The following is a 21584-nucleotide window of genomic DNA, read 5'->3' as shown; positions in this document are numbered from 1 at the left end:
TTCCTGGTTCTGATTGGTCCGAGTGGCAGGCCCGCCCCTTAGGTCCAGCCAATGGAAAAGCCGCCTCGGCGCTCCGCCCTCCCGCCTGGCAGCTGGCGGCCCGGCAGCCTGCGAATCCGGGTGGTGAGCCGGGATGGCGGCTGTGGCGGCGTACGCGGGCTGGCTGCTGCGGCTCCGTGCAGCCGGGGCCGACGGACCCTGGCGTCGGCTGTGTGGCGCGGGGCTGCCGCGGGGCTTCCTGCAGTCCGCCTTGGCCTACGGGGCTGCGGCCCAGAGGCGGCAGGTGGCTCACTTCACTTTCCAGCCTGACCCGGAGCCCGTGGAGTACGGTGAGCGAGGGGCTGCCCTGTCCGCTCCGCTGCAGCCCAATCTCGCAGGCCCGTGCGAGGTCACTGAGGGTGCCGCCCTGCCCGTCCTCGGCGGGGGCCGGCAGGCTGACCTCCTTGCATCCCAGCAGAGTTCCCGCCCTGCTCTCGAGAATCCGCTACCTGTGTGTCTGTGATTTCCTCCTTAGTTCCATGTTCGTGCTTTCGAGAGGCATCTCACTCGAGATGGGTGAGAGGGCGCGCGGGGTGTGCTAGGGCCGGAGAGTGGAGGGGCGTGCTTGGGAACGCCTCCTTTTCTCCGCTCTCTTATCCTTGCTTTTCCAAGTCCGCACCCCCCCCCCCCCCCCCCCCCCACCCCAGAGTTGTCCCAGCTTGCCCACGGAGGGGCCACAAACTACAGGCAGAGAGGTATGTTTAAAGAAAAAAGCAATCCCCCTCCCTTTTTTGTTTTTGTTTCCTTTAGTAGAGAAAACAGAGGGACTAAAGTAACTGAATTGGTTTTCCCAAGGTCACAGAACAGCTTCTTCCTAGAGATGCGAAAACAACCATCTTCCTTTCTATCTGGGCCTAGCACTGAGCTTGTGCTGGGCAAGGCTGCCACTTAGCCAAGGAAGGGTAAGCGGTGTGGGTAATGGGCGGAGGAAGACATCGAGTACTTCCAACTGAGGCAAAGAATCGAGCATCTCTCACACCTGGCCTGATGGCAGTTGCATGACTGTTGTAGCTGAGTTTTCTGTAACCTGCGAAAGATCCAGTGCCTATCATCGCAACGTTGGGAACAGTAGGAAAACAGTTAACTTTTCCTTGGCTGGCTAATCACTTCTCACATGCTAGAGCCGACTTTTGGGGAAGTGTGTCAGTATTTACTTGTGAGTAATAAAAATAAATATTTATTGAGCGCTAACCACAGGCAGGCCCTGGACAGAGAAATTTACATTCATTCTCTTATTTGATGCTTAGGACAATCTTAAGAGGTAGGTAATCTTTTTTTTTCCCCCTCAGTTTTTCAGTTGGGTAGCTGAGATCTTGAAATACTTTGTCCTGGATTACACAGAGAAGTTAGTGGTATAGTGCCGCAGAGTGGGAGACCACTGAAGCAACTTAGCATGCACACAGCGTTGGAATCTAATTATTCAGATTCCAGAGCTTCCATTCTAAACAATGTGCTAAACTTCATGTGGAAACTATTTACTAAGAGGTGTTCTGGTTTTGTGAAATAGTAGACACCATAAAGGTGAGCACAATTTTTTCTCACCAACAATATGAACCTTGAATTCTGTCTTCAAAGAAACTAGCCCAATACTTGAGAAACAGCGCAGGTCTTCTTAACCTCCTTCCATAATTATGAAATTACTGAAGCTTGAGTAAAATGATAATAAAATGCTTGTTCTTATTATAAAAATAATGAAAGAATATTACAGATAATTTGAATAATAGAAAAAACAAAAAAGATAATCTCAACACCCACTACTGTAAATATTGCTAATATTTCTGGATGTATCTTTTAGGGATTTCATTCCAATTTAGTGGAATTAAAGAATTCCACTGATAAAATGGGGCTTTCCAGATGGCTCAGTGGTAAAGAATCTGCCTGCCAATGCAGGAGACATGGGTTGGATTCCTGGGTTGGGAAGATCCCCTGGAAGAGGAAATAGCAACCCACTCCAGTATACTTGCTGGGATAATCCCATGGACACAGGAGCCTAGTGGGCTACAGTCCATAGAGTCATAAAGAGTTGAATACAACTGAGTGAGCACACTAAAATGAATGGAATAAAAATTTCCCATAATTGTAGTTTTAATATAAATACAATTTGCATTATTTAATCAGAAGCATTTCCCCATATTGTTATATAGTTTTTTTATAGCTTTCTTTAGAAAAATGTTTTGGGAATTCCCTGGCGGTCCAGTGGTTAGGACTCCATGCTTTCACAGTGGAGGTCCTGGGTCCAATCCCTGGTTGAGGGACTAAGATCCTGCAAGCTGTGTGACATAACCACCCCCCCGCCCCCCCCCCCCCTCCAAAAAAAAACCCAACCAAAAAAAAAACCCTGTTCTGTTGAACAGAAACACTATATAGGTCAGTGGTTAATATCTTGGCTCTAGAATCAGATTGGCCTAAGTTCCATCTTTATCCTTACCTATAACTTTAATAAACTTATCACTTAATCCTCTGTAAGCCTCAGTTTATGAGGACTTAATATTTACTTTGGGAGGTTTTTATGAGGACCAAATAAGGATAATGTGTGTAATGTACTTAACACAGTCTCTGACTGCTAAGAAGCAATCACTCAGAAAATAAATGGAAACTTATACCCTTATACTTTTGTTGTTACAGTTTTTGTGTTATAAATAATGCAGATGGAAACATTTCTTGTATCTTTTATGTATCTGAGATTATTTCTTTAGGCTAAAGAATAAATCCAGGGGTGAGATTTCCTACTTGAAGATATGACCATGTCATTGGATTTTTAATGCATAGTTCAAATTACCAGTTGATACTCATATTTGCAGTATGAGTGTGAGTACTGGATATCATGCTAAAATCACAGGTGTGCTGTGATCCTGTGACTTGTGGTAGGAAATACATATCTGGTGTTTGTTCTGTTCCTGGAACAGAACCCTTGAAAATTCTCACGATGATAGCAATAAAAATGTCTTTAGTTGTATTACTGTTTGGTAAGCCCTAAGGTTACCTAAGGGGCTTCCCAGGTATGCTAGTGGTAAAGAACCTACCTGCCAATGCAAGAGATATGGGTTTGATCCCTTGGTCAAGAAGATCCCCTGGAAGAGGAATGGCAGCCCACTCCAGTGCTCTTGCCTGGAGAATCCCATGGACAGAGGAGCCTGGTGGGCTTCTGTCCATGGTGTTGCAAAGTGTTGGACACGACTGAAGTGACTTAGCATACAGCACACAAAGTTACCCAAGGATGAGGATTATCACCAGATGTGCTTAGCGAGTTGGAACTTTCAGTCCCACCCTGCTCACCTCTGAAAAGGGTAGGGGGACCTCCAGGTCAGTGGATAGCCAATGGCCAGTGATTTAATCAGCCATGCCAATCTAGTGAAGCCTCCTTGAAACCCCAAAGGACAGGTTCTGAGAGCTTCCAAAGGAGTGATGCTCTCAGAGAACATCTCACATCTTTCCACACACCTTGCTGTTTGCAGCTCTTCCATCTGGCTGTTCCTGAGTTATATGTATTTTATAATAAACTGGTGATCTAGTAAGTAAAATGTTTCTGAGTTCTGTGAGATGCTCTAGCAAATCAATTGAACCCAAGGAGGAGTTGTGGGAGCCTCTGCTCTTATGTCCATTGGTCAGAAGCACAGGTGACAACCTGCCCGTGGGGTTGGCACCTGAATTGGCGGAGGGGCAGTCTTGTAGGATTGAGCCCTTAACCCGTAGGATCTGACATTATGGGAGATCATATCAGAATTGAGTTGACACCTGGTTGGAGACTTGCTCGATGATATGTTAAAAGACCCACACTTTGGAATTGTGTGTGCTCATGCACTCACGTGTGCACACACACACACACACACACACACACACACTCACTCACTTACTATGGGGTACTTTGGGGTATTTTGTGCTAACTGCACTTTGTTTTGATATGCATTTATTTCATTACTGTTGAATATGTTCCCATATATTTGTTTGCTAGATTTCTTTACACTTGTGGGAATTGAATGTTCCTTGTTTCTGTGTACTTTAAAAGTTTGTACACGGTGTACTTTTTTCTGTCAGTACTAATGCTACCTACCATTTTTGAGCATCTGCTCTATTCCAGGTGGTGGTGTAGACATCAGTCTACAATCCTCCCAGTAACCCTGTTGAGTTAAAGAGCATTATGCTCATTTCACAGATGAGAAAAAGAGCATTATGCTCATTTCACAGATGAGAAAATTGAGGCTTAGAGATGTTGGTGGCTCGCCCAAGTCTGCTAAGTAGCAGAACAAGAATTTGAACCCAGATGTGTCTGACTCCAAAGCCTCCTATACAAATGTTGTACTAATGTTTTGTGTGGTTAAGATACTAATGAATATATTTATTCTCTCTCTGCCTTAATATATTGTTATCTCTCTGACTTTCATTTGTGCTGCAAATAATTTTTATTCTTTTGATTATTTTGACACATGAAAGGGCCTCCCTAAATAGAGTGGTGGTCACAGTGGACTCTGAGGAGGTGACATTTAAACTGTACTGTAAAGAAAGGTAAAGGAATCACTTCTGCAAGGACCAGAGGCTAAGTTTGTTTTCCAGGAAGAAACAAAGGCAAGCAAGGGTGAAGTCTCTGGGGTGGGGTGAGTTTGTGCTGTAGGACCTGAGAAAGCCACCGTGGTTGGGATGTTCTGAGTAGGGGATGGTAGGCAGCTCTCAAAGGTCAAGTGTAGAAGGAAGAGTCCTTGTATTGTGGGGATGAGGGTGTTCTTTCAAGTACAGTAAGTCCCCAAAGTACCAATGAGTTCTGTTCTGAGAGCATGTGCAAAGTTCAGTTTGTTGGTAAGTCCAACAAAGTTAGCCTAGGTACCCAACTAACTCAGTCTACTATATAGTACTGTACTGTAATAGGTTTATAATATGTTCACATCTTTGAAAGTTCACAACTTGAAGGTTCACATGTAGGGGACTTACTGTATTAGAACTTTTAGTGTTGGGAACAATATAAATAACAAGAGGTTAGAAAGCATAAAGTTTATATGAGGAACAGGAATTAGTGAGTTTATTTGGAGGAAAATGCGAAGGGGTAGGAAATAAGTTTGGAAAAGTAAATGGAGGTGCCAGGCACCAGTAATTGCAGGGATTATCTTATTGAGTGGGGGAGGGAAGGTTAACCAGTGCAGAGTAGACGGTCCATAAATATTGGACATTTGATAGTAGTTATCTCACTGAATTATCACAGTTGTCCTACGTATTAGATAGTATTAGCCGTGTTTTGTAGCAAAGGAAGCTGAATATCAGTAAAGTAGCCTTCCCAGAGTCACACAGGGAGTGGCTGGCATACCATGGTCTCAGGTGCTTTAGCTCTGTGGATTGTCTATGTTCCCTTCCATGCTGCAAAGGGAATAGTTGCTCAGAATAACTGAGTGCTGCTCATCAGACTGGTACTGCAGCATCACCTTCCCTCACTCCCCTTTGCCCGGAATTGTCTTTGACGTGTGACATTGGTAGAATTTTTTTCCCTGCTCCATTCCTCTGTTTTTAAGTGGTTGATGAACAATTTGCTCTGTGTATTTTTTAATTTTTAAGAAACAGCCTCATAGGTTTATTTGCTCAGCCATTCACTCAGCAGATACTTACTGAGCACTTGTTGCATGTCAGATACTGTTGAAAGGTCTAAGCACATTGCTATGATCAAAGGCACTAAGAACCCCTGCCCTCTTGGAGTTTATGTTCTATTATGTCCCTTACATCCTGCCAGCATGCCACTTTATTTTTGCAGCAATGATAATGACCTGGCTTATTTTTTATTTAAAATTAAAATATTTTTTATTCCTTTCCGGTCTGGTTTAATTCAGAATATTGAATATAGTTCCCTGTGCTATACAGTCTATTTTATATATAGTAGTTCAATCTGCTAATCTCAGACTCCTGATTTATTGCCTCCTCCATCTTTGGTAACCATAAGTTTTGTTTTCTATGTCTGTGAGTCTGTTTCTATTTTGTAAACAAGTTCATTTGTAGCATATTTTAGATTCCACATATAACTGATAGCATGATATTTGTCTTTTTTTTTTTTCTGACTTAATTGGGCTTTCCTGATGGCTCAGATGATAAAAGATTCTTCCTGCAGTGAGGGAGAATCAGGTTCGATCCCTGGGTCAGGAAGATCCCCTGTAGAAAGAAATGGCAACCCACTCCAGTATTCTTGCCTGGAAAATCCCATGGACAGAGGAGCCTGGCGGGCTACAATTCATGGGGTTACAAAGAGTCGGACACGACTGAGCTTTGAACTCTGACTTAATTCACTTAGTATTATATTATTATAATCTCTAGGTTGATCCATGTTTCTGAAAACAGCATTATTTCATTCCTTTTTTATGGATGAGTACTAGTCCATTGTGTATATGTACTGTATCTTCTTTATCCATTTGTCTGTTGGTGGACATTTAGATTGCTTCCAGGTCTTGGCTATTGTAAATAGTGCTGCAGTGAACACTGGATTGCAAGTATCTTTTTGAATTAGAGTTTTCTTTGGATATATGCCAAGGAATGGGATTGTAGGATCATATGGTAGCTCTAATTTTAGTTTTTTAAGGGACTTGATACTGTTTTCCAGTGTGGGTTACATCCCCACCATCAGTGTTGGGGCGGGGGGTTCCTTTTCTGCACACCCTCTCCAGCATTTATTTGTAGATGTTTTAATGATGGCCATTCTGACCAGTGTGAGGTAATATCTCATTGTAATTTTGACGTGCATTTCTCTAATAATTAGCGAAACTGATCATCTTTTCTTTTGCCTCTTGGCCAGATGATGACCTGTTTTTCATGATGTTCTACTTCAGACAGTTTTGAGTAAGCAGCTCTGAGTGAGGGAGTGAAAGTCACTCAGTCGTATCCAACTCTGTGACCCCATGGACTATACAGTCCATGGAATTCTCCAGGCCAGAATACTGGAGTGGGTAGCCTTTCCCTTCTCCAGGGGATCTTCCCAACCCAGGAATCGAACACAGGTCTCCCACATTACAGGGGGATTCTTTACCAGCTGAGCCACAAAGGAAGCAGCTCTGATCTAACCATAAGACACTGTTTTACCAGAGGATACCCTTTAGCTTTCATCTTTGGCTTGGGAAATTGCACTGCTGTGTATATTTAAGTTTGTTTTGTTATAACTTTTTATCTTAGGAAAGAAGAGTCATCAGTCCATCTTTGAAATTTTGCAGCCAGTTAATGATACTGGTAATTGTGTGATTTGACAACTGGATTTAATAATTTTGTAGTGGTGTTCAGAAACCCTTTTCTTTTCTTTCTTTTTTTTTTTTTTAAAGTCTTTCCAGGGGCACAGCTCTGATTAGATATGCTCAATGTATGCTTATCTTATCAGGAGGGAAGATTAGGCATACTTTATCAATAGTTTTTGCTGTCACCTCCAGGAAAATAAGTAATTCTGAGGAAAATAAATATTTAAATGATATTACCTCTGAATAACTTGTGATTTCTTCCTGACTCATCCATAAATCATACTGCATATTTAAAAAGAATCAAAAGTAAATATTTCTCTATTAAAAATTGTCATTTAAAGCTTTTAAAACCGTCCAGTAGAAGAGTAGTTAATCTAAAACCCCAAAATTCTGATTCTGTTCAGAAAACTAAGTATTCAGGAGTGAAAGATTATGTGTTCATATGGAAATATAACCTTTAAATACCCTTACCTGTAAATTGTTTTCATATAAGATGAGCAAATTCTTTGTGGTTATCAAGCAATACTGTCCAGATTCACCCTTGGAAACTTGCCAAGCTGCAGTTCAATGAGATATCTTAGGGGCATTCAGTATTAATTCAAATGATCAGCAGACTTGAAATAAATACTAGCATAGTTGTTTAGGCGTTTTCATTCTCCCTATGGTCTTAGCTGTGAAAATTCTCATAGATTTTCATAGATAAAAATTTTACTTTAGGAAATGTTTGAAAGAGGAGAAGGAGTGGGAATGTCATGGTGGTTGAGAAAACAGTTTACCCTAAACCATCGTCATCTGATACCCAGCATCAGTCAAATCTTCCAAGAATTTTTCTAGAATGGAGAAAAGGATTTAAGCAAAGTACCTATTAAATGATTTATTCTTAGCCTGAAGAAAAATAACTTGTGAGGTAATTATGGACATGGAGTGTGATGGTGATATGACAACAATTTCTTGAATAAATTCCTATTCTCCACACCAGAAATATGAGTAGAAACAGTCTTTATGATGGGCTCAGAAGGCAGCAGGGCAGATCTGATCGAGTATTTGTTGTTCAGTCGCTGAGTTGTGTCCGACTCTTCGTGACCCCATGGACTGAAGCACACCAGGCTTCCCTGTCCTTCACTGTCTCTTGGAGGTTGCTCAAACCTGTGTGCATTGAGTCGGTGATGATACAGACTGTCATTCAGCAGTGTGGAAGGGATCAGAGAGATGTGTGAGTCCAGAGCTGGACAGAGAATCAGAAGGCTGGGTGTCAATGGAAGATGGCAAATTGGAGGTGTCCTGAGTCAGAGCCTGCTGTGGAGCCAGGCTGTTGTGGGGATAGGTCTCCAGGAAAAGGACAGGTGACCAGGGTCTCATGGCTGCAGGTTGAAGGCAACAGCAGTTGCTGTTGTGATCCAGCCTGGGAATTAGACCTTGGCTTTGGGGACTCACAGGCAGCTGCAGTTCACAGAACTTAGGTGGGCCAGTGGTTGGGGAATAAGCAGCAGGCATTGGAATTTGGTAACTGCATGGCTATGGATTAAGGTGCATGGATCAGGCGCTGACATGAAGACAGTGGTGGTTTAGTCGCTAAGTCGTGTCCAACTCTTGCAACCCCATGGACTGTAGCCTGCCAGGCTCCTTCCTCTTTCCATGGGGATTCTCCAGGCAAGAATACTGGGGTGGATTGCCATTTCCTTCTCCAGGGGATCTTCCTGACCCAGGAATTGAACCCGGGTCTCCTTCATTGCAGGCAGATTCTTTATCAGCTGAGCTACGAAGATAGAGCTTGAGCATCAGAGAAGACATGGGCAGAAAGGAACTTTTTTTTTGCTCTGAGTTGTGTTTTCACAGATGATTTGACCCTAAATTTCTAGGAAGACCATGGGCACTGGGCAGCACTGAGGCTTAAATCAAAGCCCTAAAATCATGATTATTTCTGAATTCTGACATTTGGAACTTTATCAAATAAAGCTTCATACCATTCAGAATAGTGGCCAAGGTCAAGATGAAGCACACAGACACCGTCCAGAGTCTAACAAGAGTTAGCTAATATTTATTCAGTGCTCACTGGTCACGCACTCTTCACTGTTCTGTGCATTTATTGTTCCATTTAATCGTCTTAACAGCCCATTTAGGGAGATAGAGATTGGCTGACAGAGATTCTACTTGAGCAATAAGATAATAGGAAGGACCAAGGCATGGGATTGTAGAGTTATCCAAACAGTTCTGGGCGCTGAAGTTCTTTTAGCCTTTCTCATTGTTTATGGTCCATGGCTATTTGCTCTTATTGGCACATTTAACACATGCCATTGGTCATGTGTATTTGTTATGACCTATGTTCCTACAACCCATCCAGGGCATCTTCCCAGACCCCTCCCACTCTGCTTGCTTCTCTTTACTGACTTTCCTTAGCTTTTATTTATGTGGACACATATTTGTTCAACTTCATTGTATTCTTTCTTCCTTTTTTTTTTTAGTAGTTGTTTTTAAATTGTTTGATATGTTTCAGTTTTGGCTCCTCAACAAGCATCTTAAAGTTGTATTGCTTTTATATCTTCCACAGAGACCTTACCATGGTAAATAATCCAGTAAATTTGCGTAATATATTCCATGCTTTCCTTTCTACCTTGGCTTTAATCAAAGTTTAATTGACTGTTAAAAAACTGATTATTTTTTATGTATGTTATAATACATGATTTTTTCTTTTTTTTTTAAATTTTCACAGGGCAGACTCAGAAAATGAATCTCTTCCAGGCAGTAACAAGTGCCTTAGATAACTCATTGGCCAAAGATCCTACGGCAGGTAAACTTCCTTGCTGCTTGACTGTGGTTGTTGTTGTTTAGTTGCAAAGTCATGTCCAACTGTTTTGCAACTCTATGGGCTGTAGCCCACCAGACTCCCCTGTCCATGGGATTTCCCAGTCAAGAATACTGGCGTGGGTTGCCGTTTCTTTCTCCAGGGGATCTTTCTGACCCAGGGATCGAACCCTTGTCTTCTGGATTGGTAGGCAGATTTGTTACTGCTGAGCCACCAGGGAAGCTCTGCTTGACTATGGTAGTTGTGTTAATTCAGAATTGAAGATTTGCTGGAAATACTTGTCTGGAGCTCAATGGATAGCATTATATCTACTTGAAATTTTTTTTTTAATTTTATTATTATTATTTATTTATTTTTTTTACTTTACAATATTGTATTGGTTTTGCCATACATCAACATGCATCTGCCACGGGTGTACACGTGCTCTCCATCCTGAATCCCCCTCCCACCTCCCTCCCCATACCATCCCTCTGGGTCATCCCAGTGCACCAGCCCCAAGCATCCTGTATCCTGCATTGAACCTGGACTGACGATTCATTTTTTATATGATATTATACATGTTTTAATGCCATTCTCCCAAATCATCCTCTCGCCTCCCTCTCCCACACAGTCCAAAAGACTGTTCTATACATGCGTGTCTCTTTTGCTATCTCATATACAGGGTTGTCGTTACCATCTTTCTAAATTCCATATATATGCGTGAGTATACCGTATTGGTGTTTTTCTTTCTGGCTTACTTGACTCTGTGTAATAGGCTCCAGTTTCATCCACCTCATTAGAACTGATTCAAATGTATTCTTTTTAATGGCTGAGTAATACCCCATTGTGTCTATGTACCACAGCTTTCTTATCCATTCATCTGCTGATGGACATCTAGGTTGCTTCCTTGAAATTTTTACAAGACCTGAACAAATGCTTAAGGCTAAATAATCAAATTATGATATTAAACACATTTTTATCCTCTTATTATGAATTAGTTCTCATGTATATCTGACACTGACATTATTAAATTAATTTTTTTCCATGGTATGTGTGGTCCTGATAATACATTAACATAATACCTTTTAAAATATGTGCTGCTGTTTCTCTAGCATATAGAAAAAATGGAAAATAACACTTTGTTCAGCTATCTATTTATTGATATAAAATGAAAGTTTAGTTCTGTGCTTTCCTTTGGGATACATTATCATTCAACTTGTAAGATTTTTTTTTGGAAAATAATATTAATAATTAACTTTATAAGTACCTTATCTTATTAAATTATTGATATAAAAAGAGTTGTACTGCTGTGTGTTTTCTAAATTAGATTGACTTGGCTTTATATGTATATTTAGTATACCTTGGGTTTCCCCTTGAGAATCTCTGTTTTTAAGGTCAAGTGGAAAGCAGGTTAGTTTTTAGGAGAAGTGAGAGCTGGACTTGCTTTGTTTTGAAAGAGAATGACTGATATAGTCACGTAGATAAGGGTGAGTTATTTTCTTGAGGTCTTTGAAGCTGGTGAGGTGCATTAATGGGACTAGAATTCAGCTTTATGACCATCCCCTTATTCAGTTTAATTTGGCTTGCCTACGTAGCACCCCTGAGTTTTCACCAGAACTATTCTTTGCCTTGCTTTTTACATTCCATTATACTTGCAGTCTATGTCACTTTCCTGCTGCTGCTAAGTCACTTCAGTCGTGTCCGACTCTGTGCGACCCCATAGACAGCAGCCCACCAGGCTCCCCTGTCCCCGGGATTCTCCAGGCTAGAACGCTGGAGTGGGTTGCCATTTCCTTCTCCAATGCATGAAAGTGAAAAGTGAAAGTGAAGTCACTCTGTCGTATCCAACTCTTAGCGACCCCATGGACTGCAGCCTACCAGGCTCCTCCATCCATAGGATTTTCCAGGCAAGAGTACTGGAGTGGGTTGCCATTGCCTTCTCCACTTTCCTACTTGTCACTATTCTCTCAGCTTGAAATGCTGTTCCTTCAGCTTCTTCAAATTGCTAACTCTCATTGTATATGGTATATTAGAAAAAAAAAAAGAAAATCAGGGGACTTCCTTGGTGGTCCAGTGGTTAAGACTTCGCCTTTCGATGCAGGGGGTGCAGGTTAGATCCCGGATTGGAGAGCCAAGATCCCATATGCCTTGCAACAGAAGAACCAAAAACATAAAAACAGAAGCAATATTGTAACAAATTCAATTAAAGCCTTAAAAAATGATCCACAGGATTCTTTAAAAAAGGGAGGGGGAATCATTAACCTCCCCCCACTCCCCGCCCAAGCCAACAGAAACACCCCTCAAAAGCCACTGCCCAAGGGACATATAAGCCTAGAATGTGAGTCACAGTTCTGCCTCTTGCTTTCTGGCTTGTTAAGTTACTTGACTACTTTTCTGGCCTCTTTTCCTTCATGTGTGAAACAAGATGAGGTTCCAGATTAGTGTGTCTTTCACAGCGGAGGATCCTCCCCGTGTACTTCACACTGTCTGGAGACCCTGTCGGCTGTTACTGTTCTGTGCAGTGAACAGCCCACCCACTGCATGGAGACCAGGCGTGTTGCTCTGTGCCTACAATGCACAGGACTGCCACTATGACAGAAGGATTATCCAGTCCAAAGTGTCACTAAGGTCGAAATTGGGAAACCTTGATTTAGATCTTGGGATCCATTTCTGTTTTCTAATCTCGTATGTAGACATTTACATTACTTATTGTTAGAGTCATTTAGGAATGATTAGATACAACATATTCTTTATTGTTTTTCAGTAATATTTGGTGAAGACGTTGCCTTTGGTGGAGTCTTTAGATGTACTGTTGGCTTGCGAGACAAGTATGGTAAGTTAGTATCTTTATATATGAACAGTATTCCTGTAGAGTTTACACATCTTGGCAGTACAAAGTATGCCTTTGTACTTAAAATGTTTGCCATGTCCTTATTGCATCATCAGATTCCTTTTGTTTCCGCAGCCACCTCCAGACTCCTTTGGCCTAGGTTTCACTAAATGTGTTCTAACTATAGCTTCCCTCTGGTCTAGTTCATATTCTATGTGTTATAGATTCCAAAGTATTCTTCATTAAATGTATTGTTTGTCATGTCATTCATACATCTGGGAATCTTTAACCTCTTATTGCTGCCCTACGTTTGCCAGTTTCAATCCCATTTAAAGTTCTACCCTATTGGTCACTGCTAATAGATTTCATCTTTTATTATCTGTATTAGGATTCTCCAGAGAAATCGAACCATTAGGATATACCTATATGTGAGTAGATGTGTGTGTATAAAATATACCTGTATATGTATATATTTTTATATCTATATGTGCTCAGTCGCTTCAGTCATGTCCAACTCTGTGACCCCATGGACCTTAGCCTGCCAGACTCCTCTGTCCATGGGATTTTCTGAGCAAGAATATTGGAGTGGATTTCCATGCCTTCCTCCAGGAGACCTTCAGGACTCAGAGATCTCTGTATCTTCTGCAATGCAGGTGGATTTTTTTTTTTTTTTTTTTTTTGCCTCTGAGCCTCTGGGGACGCCCCATCTATATCTATGTTTATACCTGTACATACTTCCCAGATGGTGCTAGTGGTAAAGAACCTGCCTGCCAATGCAGGAGACATGAGAGACACAGGTTTGATCCCTGGGTTGGGAAGATGCCCTGGAGGAGGAAATGGTAACCCATTCCAGTATTTTTGCCTGGAGAATCCCATGGACAGAAGAGTCACGGGTTACAGTCCATAGGGTTGCAAAGAGTCAGACAGGACTGAGGCGGCTTAGCACAATACATAGATCTATATTGAGAGAGCGAGAATCAGAGATTTATATTTTAAGGAATTGGCTCACACCATTGTGGGGCTCACAACTCAGAAATCTGTAGGGCAAGCCAGCAGACTAGAAAACCAAGCAGTCTTCAGGACAAATTTCTTCTGGTTTGGGAAACCTTAGTCTTTCCCTTTAAGGCCTTCAAGTGATTGGATGAAGCCCATCCACATTAAAAAGGATAATCTGGTTTACTTAGATGTTAATCACGTCTAAAAATATCTTGCCAGAGTATCTAGACTGGTATCTGACAGCCGGGCCATATTACCTAGCCAGCTGGATGCCTGTCATTAAGCATCGCAGCATCCTTCCACGTTTCATCCCCGCCGGTCAGTATCTTCTGCTTGGCATGTGATCAGTTTCTGCCCAATGCTGTCACTTACTTCATTCAGCTCAGACTTAAAGCCATCAGAGGAGGCATACTGGCCCACTCCAACATCCTCACAGCAGATTTGCTCTGTAAGGCATGTGTTCCAATGCCTTGCTGTTGCGCTGCCTTCCTTGGAGGCGCTTTGACCTTTCGTTTGTTTCCTCAGTCTTATCTAATCTGGAAATCAAAGCAGTTGAGTTTGGGTAGGAGTTGACACTTGCCTTCCTTCTGGCCTTTACCACTGCCCTGTAAAGCTCATGTGGGTGGAAAAAGGAGTGAGGGGCTTTAAGATTTTTTTTTTCCTCCCAGTTGTTCCTTCTTGTTCCCCTCTTCCTCTGACGTTATACTTACATCCAGGAAACCCTAGCTGAATCCAGGAAATCAAGTGTTCCATCCCACATGTCAGGAGCTCTCAGGTTGTTCTTTCCCCTTCCCTTTACAGCAGTTTGGTTTGGGTCCTGTCCCTCTGTGCTTTCTCCTCGCTGTCTATTTTAATCGAGTCTAGATTGTTGGTTCCATCTCAAACTATCTCAGTTAGCCCCAGATAATTCTGACTGCTAGAGACTTTAGATCTTCAAAAAGAAATCAAAGGGACTTCCCCGCTGGTCCAGTGGTTGGAAATTTGCCTCCCAATCAGAGGATGTGTGTTCCATCCCTGGTTGGGGGAACTAAGAGTCCACATGCTGTGGGGGCAGCTAAGCCCTACACACTGCGACCGCTGAAGCCTGCAGGCTCTAGAGCCCATGCTCTGCACCAGGGGAAACCTGTGTCCTGCAACTAGAGGAAGCCCTCACCCTGCAAAGAAGACCCAGTGCAGCCAAAAAAAAAAAAAAATTAGAAGCCTTTATGCATTTGATTTCTAAGTGCATATGCATTGTGGAAAATTTGGAAGATGTAGAAAAGCATAAAGAAGAAAATAAAAATTGCCCAAACCAGCAGAGAGAAACTTAAGAAAATCACTATACATATCTTGATATTATATACACTTCAAGGACATATTTGAATATATTTATATATATTAACTAATATTTAAAGTGTAGAATTAGACTTTTTTTTTTCCTTAGGATTTTTAACTCTGTTTACATTGCACATCTGTTGTTGCTTGCTGTCTGTTTTGTCCAGTAGAGACCTTAGCATATTAATCACGTGTGTGTGCATGCGTGCCTGCTCAGTCGCTCAGTTGTGACTCTTTGCAACCCTATGGACTATGGCCTTCCAGGTTTTTCTGTCCATAGTATTCTTCAGGCAAGAATACTGGAGTGGGTTGCCATTTCCTTCTCCAGGGGATTTTCCAGACCCAGGGATTGAACTGGCGTCTCCTGTATCTCCTGCATTGCAGGCGGATTCTTTATTGCTGAGCCACCAGGGAAGCCTAGCATATTAATCATAGTTATTTTAAATCCCCAGTCTGATAATTCTAGCATCCTTGCCACATCTGGTTCTGATACTTGCACTGTCTCTTCAAACTGTGCTTTTTACCTTTTGGTGTGCCTTGTCATTCTTTCCTTGTTAGCCAGACGTGATGCATTGGGTAAAAGGAACAGCTGTAAATAGGCCTTTAGGAATGAGGTGGTGAGGTGTTTGTGGGGTAGGGGACAGTGTTCTGTAATCCTCTGATTCAGTTTGTCTTTTAAGTGAGCCTGTGCCCTTGGACCATGAACTTCCCAAATGTTTCTTAGCTTTTTCTGTCTACCTCTGGTAGAACTGGGTGGCTAGAGAGAGCTGGAGTTGGGTCTTTTCCTGCCTTGAGGTCAGCTGGGTTCTGATGCTACACAGGCGTTTGGGCTCTGCTTAACTAGCGGGTTTTACTTGAAATGGGAGTGGTTCAGAATGGTTCCTTGTTTACTTCGCCTGCTGGAGGCAAGAGGAGATTTTCTCTGACATTTACTGTGGAAACCTGATCGAGCTCCTGAAGGGACCCTATGACTGGGTCTTCTGAGTTTTTAGCTCTCAGACTTGTCCTCACGGAGGCTCCAACAGTTCTCAGCTACAGCCCAGGTTTCCCACCCTGCTTCTGGTCTCTGCTTTGCACAGTCGAGAGTCCCTGTATTCACTGGTCTGCCTCTCCATTCTTGGGGACAGCCGTTTGCTCTGTGTCCTTGCTTCTCTAGCGGGTCCAAGAAAAGTTGTTGATTTTACAGCGTGTTCTGCTTTTTACTTCCTGTGAGGAAGGCTTGGCGACTTCCAAGCTTCTTCCGAATTTCCATCTCCAGTCCAGACCTCGGGCCTGAGCGCCACCTCTGTGTGTACTGCCCCTCACCCCACTGCAGTCTTCACCTTGCTGTTCCCATCACTTCAGCCTCAGCACTTCCAAGCTCATGTTTTCAAACTCAGCTGAATTTATTATGTTCTCCCAGAAACTCCACGCCTCCTCCTACATTTCTTAGCGAATATACCATCGTCCACTTGGTTACTTAAGCCGGAAAACTGAGGAGGTCCTAGTCTCTTCCCTCTTCCACATTCGCCAAGTTCATCAGGTCCTCCGATTTTATCTTCAGAGTTTGTCTTTACTGTGGCCTCTCCTTTCCATCCTCACCGCCCTGGAGGCTCACTTTGGATCCGAATCGTCTCTTCTTGGATAGTTAGTTGCCTTGCTTCTCTTAGTAATCACCCTCCTTCCTGTCCCAACCTGATGTCAGTGTGATCAACCTAAAATGTGCATTTCTTGGCAGAATATGCAGGAGATTTTGAGATCTGCCCTCTTCCCACTCACCTGGCCTCATTTCCTTTATTAAAACTGAATTATTTCCCCTTAAGCCTGTGTGTTTTTCATCTCTCTTCTATTGCACGTGCGGTTTGGATCCCCCCCCCCCACTTAATTTCCTGGGGGAACTCCTCTTTTACCTTCATAGGTCTTCTTTTTAAGGCTCTTCCTAAAACAAAACAACCCAATCAAAAAGTGGGCAAAAGACTTCAACAGACATTTCTCCAAGGAAGACATACAAGCTGCCAAACGGTACATGAAAATATGCTCAATGTCACTAATTCTTAGAGAAATGCAAATCAAAACTACACTGAGATATCACCCACCTCACATGGTTAAAATGGCCAACATCAAAAAGTCTATGAATAATAAATGCTGGAGAGAGTGGGGAGAAAAGGGAACCCTCCTACACTATTGGTGGGAATGTAAAGTGGTACAGTTACTATGGGGAATATGAAGTTTCCTTAAACAACTAAAAAGTATTTTTTACTTTGATCACTGCTATTTCCCCGGTGATCCAGTGGTTAAGAATCTGCCTGCCAATGCAGGGAACATGGATTCGATTCCTGGTCTGGGAACTAAGATCCCAAATGCCATGGGGCAGCCAAGCCTGTGGGCTGCAGCTACTGAGCCTGTGCTCTAGAGCCTGTGCTCACGGTACAACTAGAGAGAAAGCCTGGGTGCCATAACTCCTGAAGCTCATGCGCCCTGCAGCCTGTGTCCTGCAATGAGAGAAGTCACTGCAATGAAAAGCTGTGCACTGCAAGCAGAGAGTAGCGCCTGCTTGCTGCAACTAGAGAAAGGCTGCGTGTAGCAATGAACACTCAGTGCAGCCAAAAATAAGAAAGAAAAAGCAAGCAAAACTAAAGATGAAGTTGCCATACGACCCTGCAATCCCACTTCTGGGCATACATCCAGAGAATACCATAATTTGAAAAGACACATGGACCCCAATGTTCATTGCAGCACTGTTTACAGTAGCCAAGACGTGGAAGCAACCTAAATGTCCATCAGCAGATGAATGGATAAGGAAGATTCAGTACATACATATGATGGAAACTTCGCCATAAAAAAAGAATGAAATAATGCCATTTGTAGCAACATGAATGGACCTAGAGACTATCATACTAAGTGAAATAAATCAGATAGAAAGATAAATACCACATGATATCACTTATATGTGGAATCTAAAAAAAAGAAAAAGATATAAATGAACTCATTTCCAAAACAGAAAGAGACTCAGACATAGAAAACAAACTTACGGTTACCAAAGGGAAAAGGATGGGAGAAGGCTAAGTTAGGAGTTTGGGATTAACATATACACACTCCTATATATAAAATAGATAACCAACAAGGACCTGCAGTATAGCACAGGGAACTATACTCAATGTTTTGTAATTACCTATTAACATAAGGGAAGAGAATCTGAAGAAGGAAAAATGTATACATATTTTTTTCTTCTTCAGACTCTCAAATTCTTCTTCATGTATATACATTATATATGAATATATGAATTGTTGGGCTGTATGCCTGAAACTACTGTTGCCAAGAAGAGAGAAAAGGGTTCTTCCTGACGCTCCGAGCTAATCCAGTCACTGCTTTATCACTGTCCAGATGCTTACATCTTTTGCATATTGCAAAATTACATGTTGTAATTGTCTTCCCAAGAGATTTCTACATTGGGCAACTTCTCCAAGGCAGTAGGCATTTAAGTCATCTTGGATCCTTAGCTTCTAATATATATTCTAATACTATCAGACAGTATTGATTGAGTGAATGTTACTGAGTGTAGTTACCCTTCACTTCTTTTACCAAGACAGGGGCCTGCTGCCTCACAAAGGGGATTTCCTTATTTCCCTTTAATGATTTTAGTTGGTCCCATTTTTCCTTAAAAATAGCTCAAACCAGGGAGAAACTAGCTATCACTTGAAAAAGTCCACTGCTCATAGAAGGCACTGGCAGATTTATGTTTACATGACGAGGAGTTGAGCTAATTAACAGCTATTTAATTCTTACCTTTACTGTAAGCGGATGCTGTGAATTTTTACACTAGCTTTAGGACTATGAGTTCGAATTTTGAATAATTCCAGATCAATATGAACAATTAAATCACCATCATTCTAAGAGGAAATGAGCTTCAGTTTTCAGGAGTGAAGAATAAAGGAAATGGGGAAGAGAAATCTATCCAAACAGAACTTTTTGTATATTTAAGAAATAGCACATCTTTTAAAAATACTGTTCTACCCTTTTGAGTATATGCTGGGAATTTTAAGCTATACAGAAACATGCTTGGCTTGGTAGTCTCTTTTTTTTTAAGTTAAAAGATTTCATAATTATTTAATTAAACATTTTTAATTGAAATATAATTGATTTACAATATTGTGTTTGTTTCAGGTGTACAACAAAGTGGTTCAGTTATACATATTTATATGTATTCCAATCTATATATTTTTAAAGATTCTTTTCCATTATAGTTTATTACAAGATATTGAATATAGTTCCCTGTGCTATACAGAAAATCATTGTTGTTTAAAGATTTTGTATTGAAAAGAATGACAAAGATTATGTTGATGTTACTGAATGCTTTGAATGACATAGCAGGAAAACCTCTTGTGGGGAATTGATTCACTTTCTGGGGAGAGCTGGGTGTTGAGAAGGGATCGGCCAGTAGGTGGCAGCCTACACTTTGAAATGAGACCATCCCTACTGAGGGTTTTAAATTCGACCAGAAGAGAGTTTGGATTGAGGGTTACTGACATAATAAATATTGTCAAGCTAAATACTACTTAATATTAAAAATAAGAAATTGGCTCATTAGGGGTAATCCTATTAAAACAAACGAAGGGAGATAGAACTTAAAAAAAATTTTTTTTTTGGCATGCCATGTGGGATCTTATGTCCTTTATCAAGGACTGAGTCTGTGCCCCTTGCATTGGAAGGGCGGAGTCTTAACCCCGGAACCACCAGGGAAATCCCAAGAGAGAGCTGTTTTGTGCCCCAGATAACCCAGATGAGTGCGAGTTTAGCATCACCAATCTGCATTTCTGCTTCCTTGTCCTTTGACAGAACAGAAAAAGAGTGCTTGGAAACACTGGAACATAGAAGAGCATAACCTCATTAACACATGGCAGGTATACCTTTTTATGTGAGATAACTCCTTGATTGCCAGTTGGATCCCTAGGTCAGGAAGATCCTCTGGAGAAGGAAATGGCAACCCACCCCAGGACCCTTGCCTGGGAAATCCCATGGACAGAGGAGCCTGGTGAGCTCCACTCCGTGGAGTCTCAGAGTCAGATACAGCTGGGTGACCGAGCATGCATGCACGGAGGTGAGAAGGAACAGCAGAGGACTTGCCGAATCCGTTTACAGGCCTAACCATCTGCCTTTTCATGGGATTTGATGTTTTTCCATGACTATTCATTTCTGTCCACCTCGACTGTGGCTTGTAGCAGCTTGGGAAAAGGAATATAATCACTCACTTGTTTTCTTATGTAAACTTCAGAGAAATTGTATAACCAAATGCTTTAAGACACTGAATTCGGGAAGGAAAACTAGGACAGGCATGGGGAGAAGGCGAGTTTTCTTCTGTCATCTGCCAATATTTGGAAATTGACTTGGAGCTGCAGCATACTCGTCAGTAAAGTGAAAGGAGAGCATGTGCTTAGGTATTCTTTTATCTTTTTTAGAAAGAGGAACACATTTGCTTTAGGCTTTAATTTCTTTTGCATTAAGAGGTTTTATGAGTATAATAATTATGCCATCTTAGAACTGTGGTTTGCTTTGGGCACTTAATTCTCTCTCTGTTTTTAATATTGTTGGGGTGTTGTTGATCTACAATGTTGTATCAGTTTCAGGTGTACAGCAAAGTGACTCAGTCATACATACACATATATTCCTTAATTTTCAGATTCTTTCCCCATGTTAGTATTACAGAATATTGGATAAAGCTTCCTGTGCTATACAATACCTTGTTGATTATCTGCTCTAATAGAGAGTAGTTATGTATTTCTTAATTTTCTCTTAAAGAGCCCCCTTCCCAGTACAAGTTTTAAATGTGGAGGCTGCAGGCAGAGTCTTTTGACATGTCTCATACTTGTACCTGAAGTAGGAAATTCGCATCTGCAGCAGGAAAAAGTGAGCTTACATTATATGTTCCTCCTGCAAAGAGAGGGCTACTCGAATGATGACCATTCTCTTGGATCCCGTATCAGGTTCCACTGAAGAAACGGAGTCTGTGAGATGGAGTTCGGCCTCCAGCCACTTAAAACTAATTTTGCTGGGGAAAAAAATAATTTGGTAAACCAATGACAATTCTTTGGGAATATGGACTACCTGGCTTAACTCCCCTATTGAAGTATATACATTTAAGACTTCAGGACAGATTGAATACCAGATTTAGATTGTAAGGTAACTTACCTGTTGCATGAATTTGGAGCAAAAGCAAGAATTCATAAGATGGTGTAAACTTTTTTTTTCTAATATGGTTAAAAAACTATTTTAAAAGGATTGCTAGTAGTTGTATTTTTCTTCCTTCCTAAAAGTCAGGCACTTCACATTGCTCCTGCTATTATAAGGCCCCTTTGTTTACTAAAAGCACACATGTAGACGAATTAGTTAAAGAACATGTCAAAATGCCTTTCTTTTTATCCAGTTGAAGGAGTTATCCTCAAAAATGGGATGAATG

At 41.6% G+C, this 21584-nt stretch overlaps 1 protein-coding gene across 2 annotated transcripts in view; it reads left to right on the top strand.

Annotated features, from left to right (window-relative positions):
• The first annotated feature begins 73 nt into the window (after positions 1-73).
• The window catches only part of BCKDHB (branched chain keto acid dehydrogenase E1 subunit beta), a 268621-nt gene continuing 247110 nt past the window's right edge, over positions 74-21584 (top strand). The window contains exons 1-3 of one of the 2 annotated variants that reach the window (XM_006053423.4): positions 75-329; positions 9940-10017; positions 12776-12844. In XM_006053423.4, coding sequence (XP_006053485.3) covers positions 134-329; positions 9940-10017; positions 12776-12844 — 343 coding nt within the window. In that variant the 5' untranslated portion in view covers positions 75-133. Of the gene's footprint in view, positions 330-9939; positions 10018-12775; positions 12845-21584 lie in introns of both variants that reach the window. The other variant, XM_025294833.3, reaches the window with a different exon arrangement.

This window comes from Bubalus bubalis, chromosome 10 (assembly GCF_019923935.1).
Source record: "Bubalus bubalis isolate 160015118507 breed Murrah chromosome 10, NDDB_SH_1, whole genome shotgun sequence".
NCBI lineage: Eukaryota > Metazoa > Chordata > Mammalia > Artiodactyla > Bovidae > Bubalus > Bubalus bubalis.
Note: the sequence above shows the minus strand (reverse complement) of the source record. Positions and strands in the feature narration are given on the sequence as shown.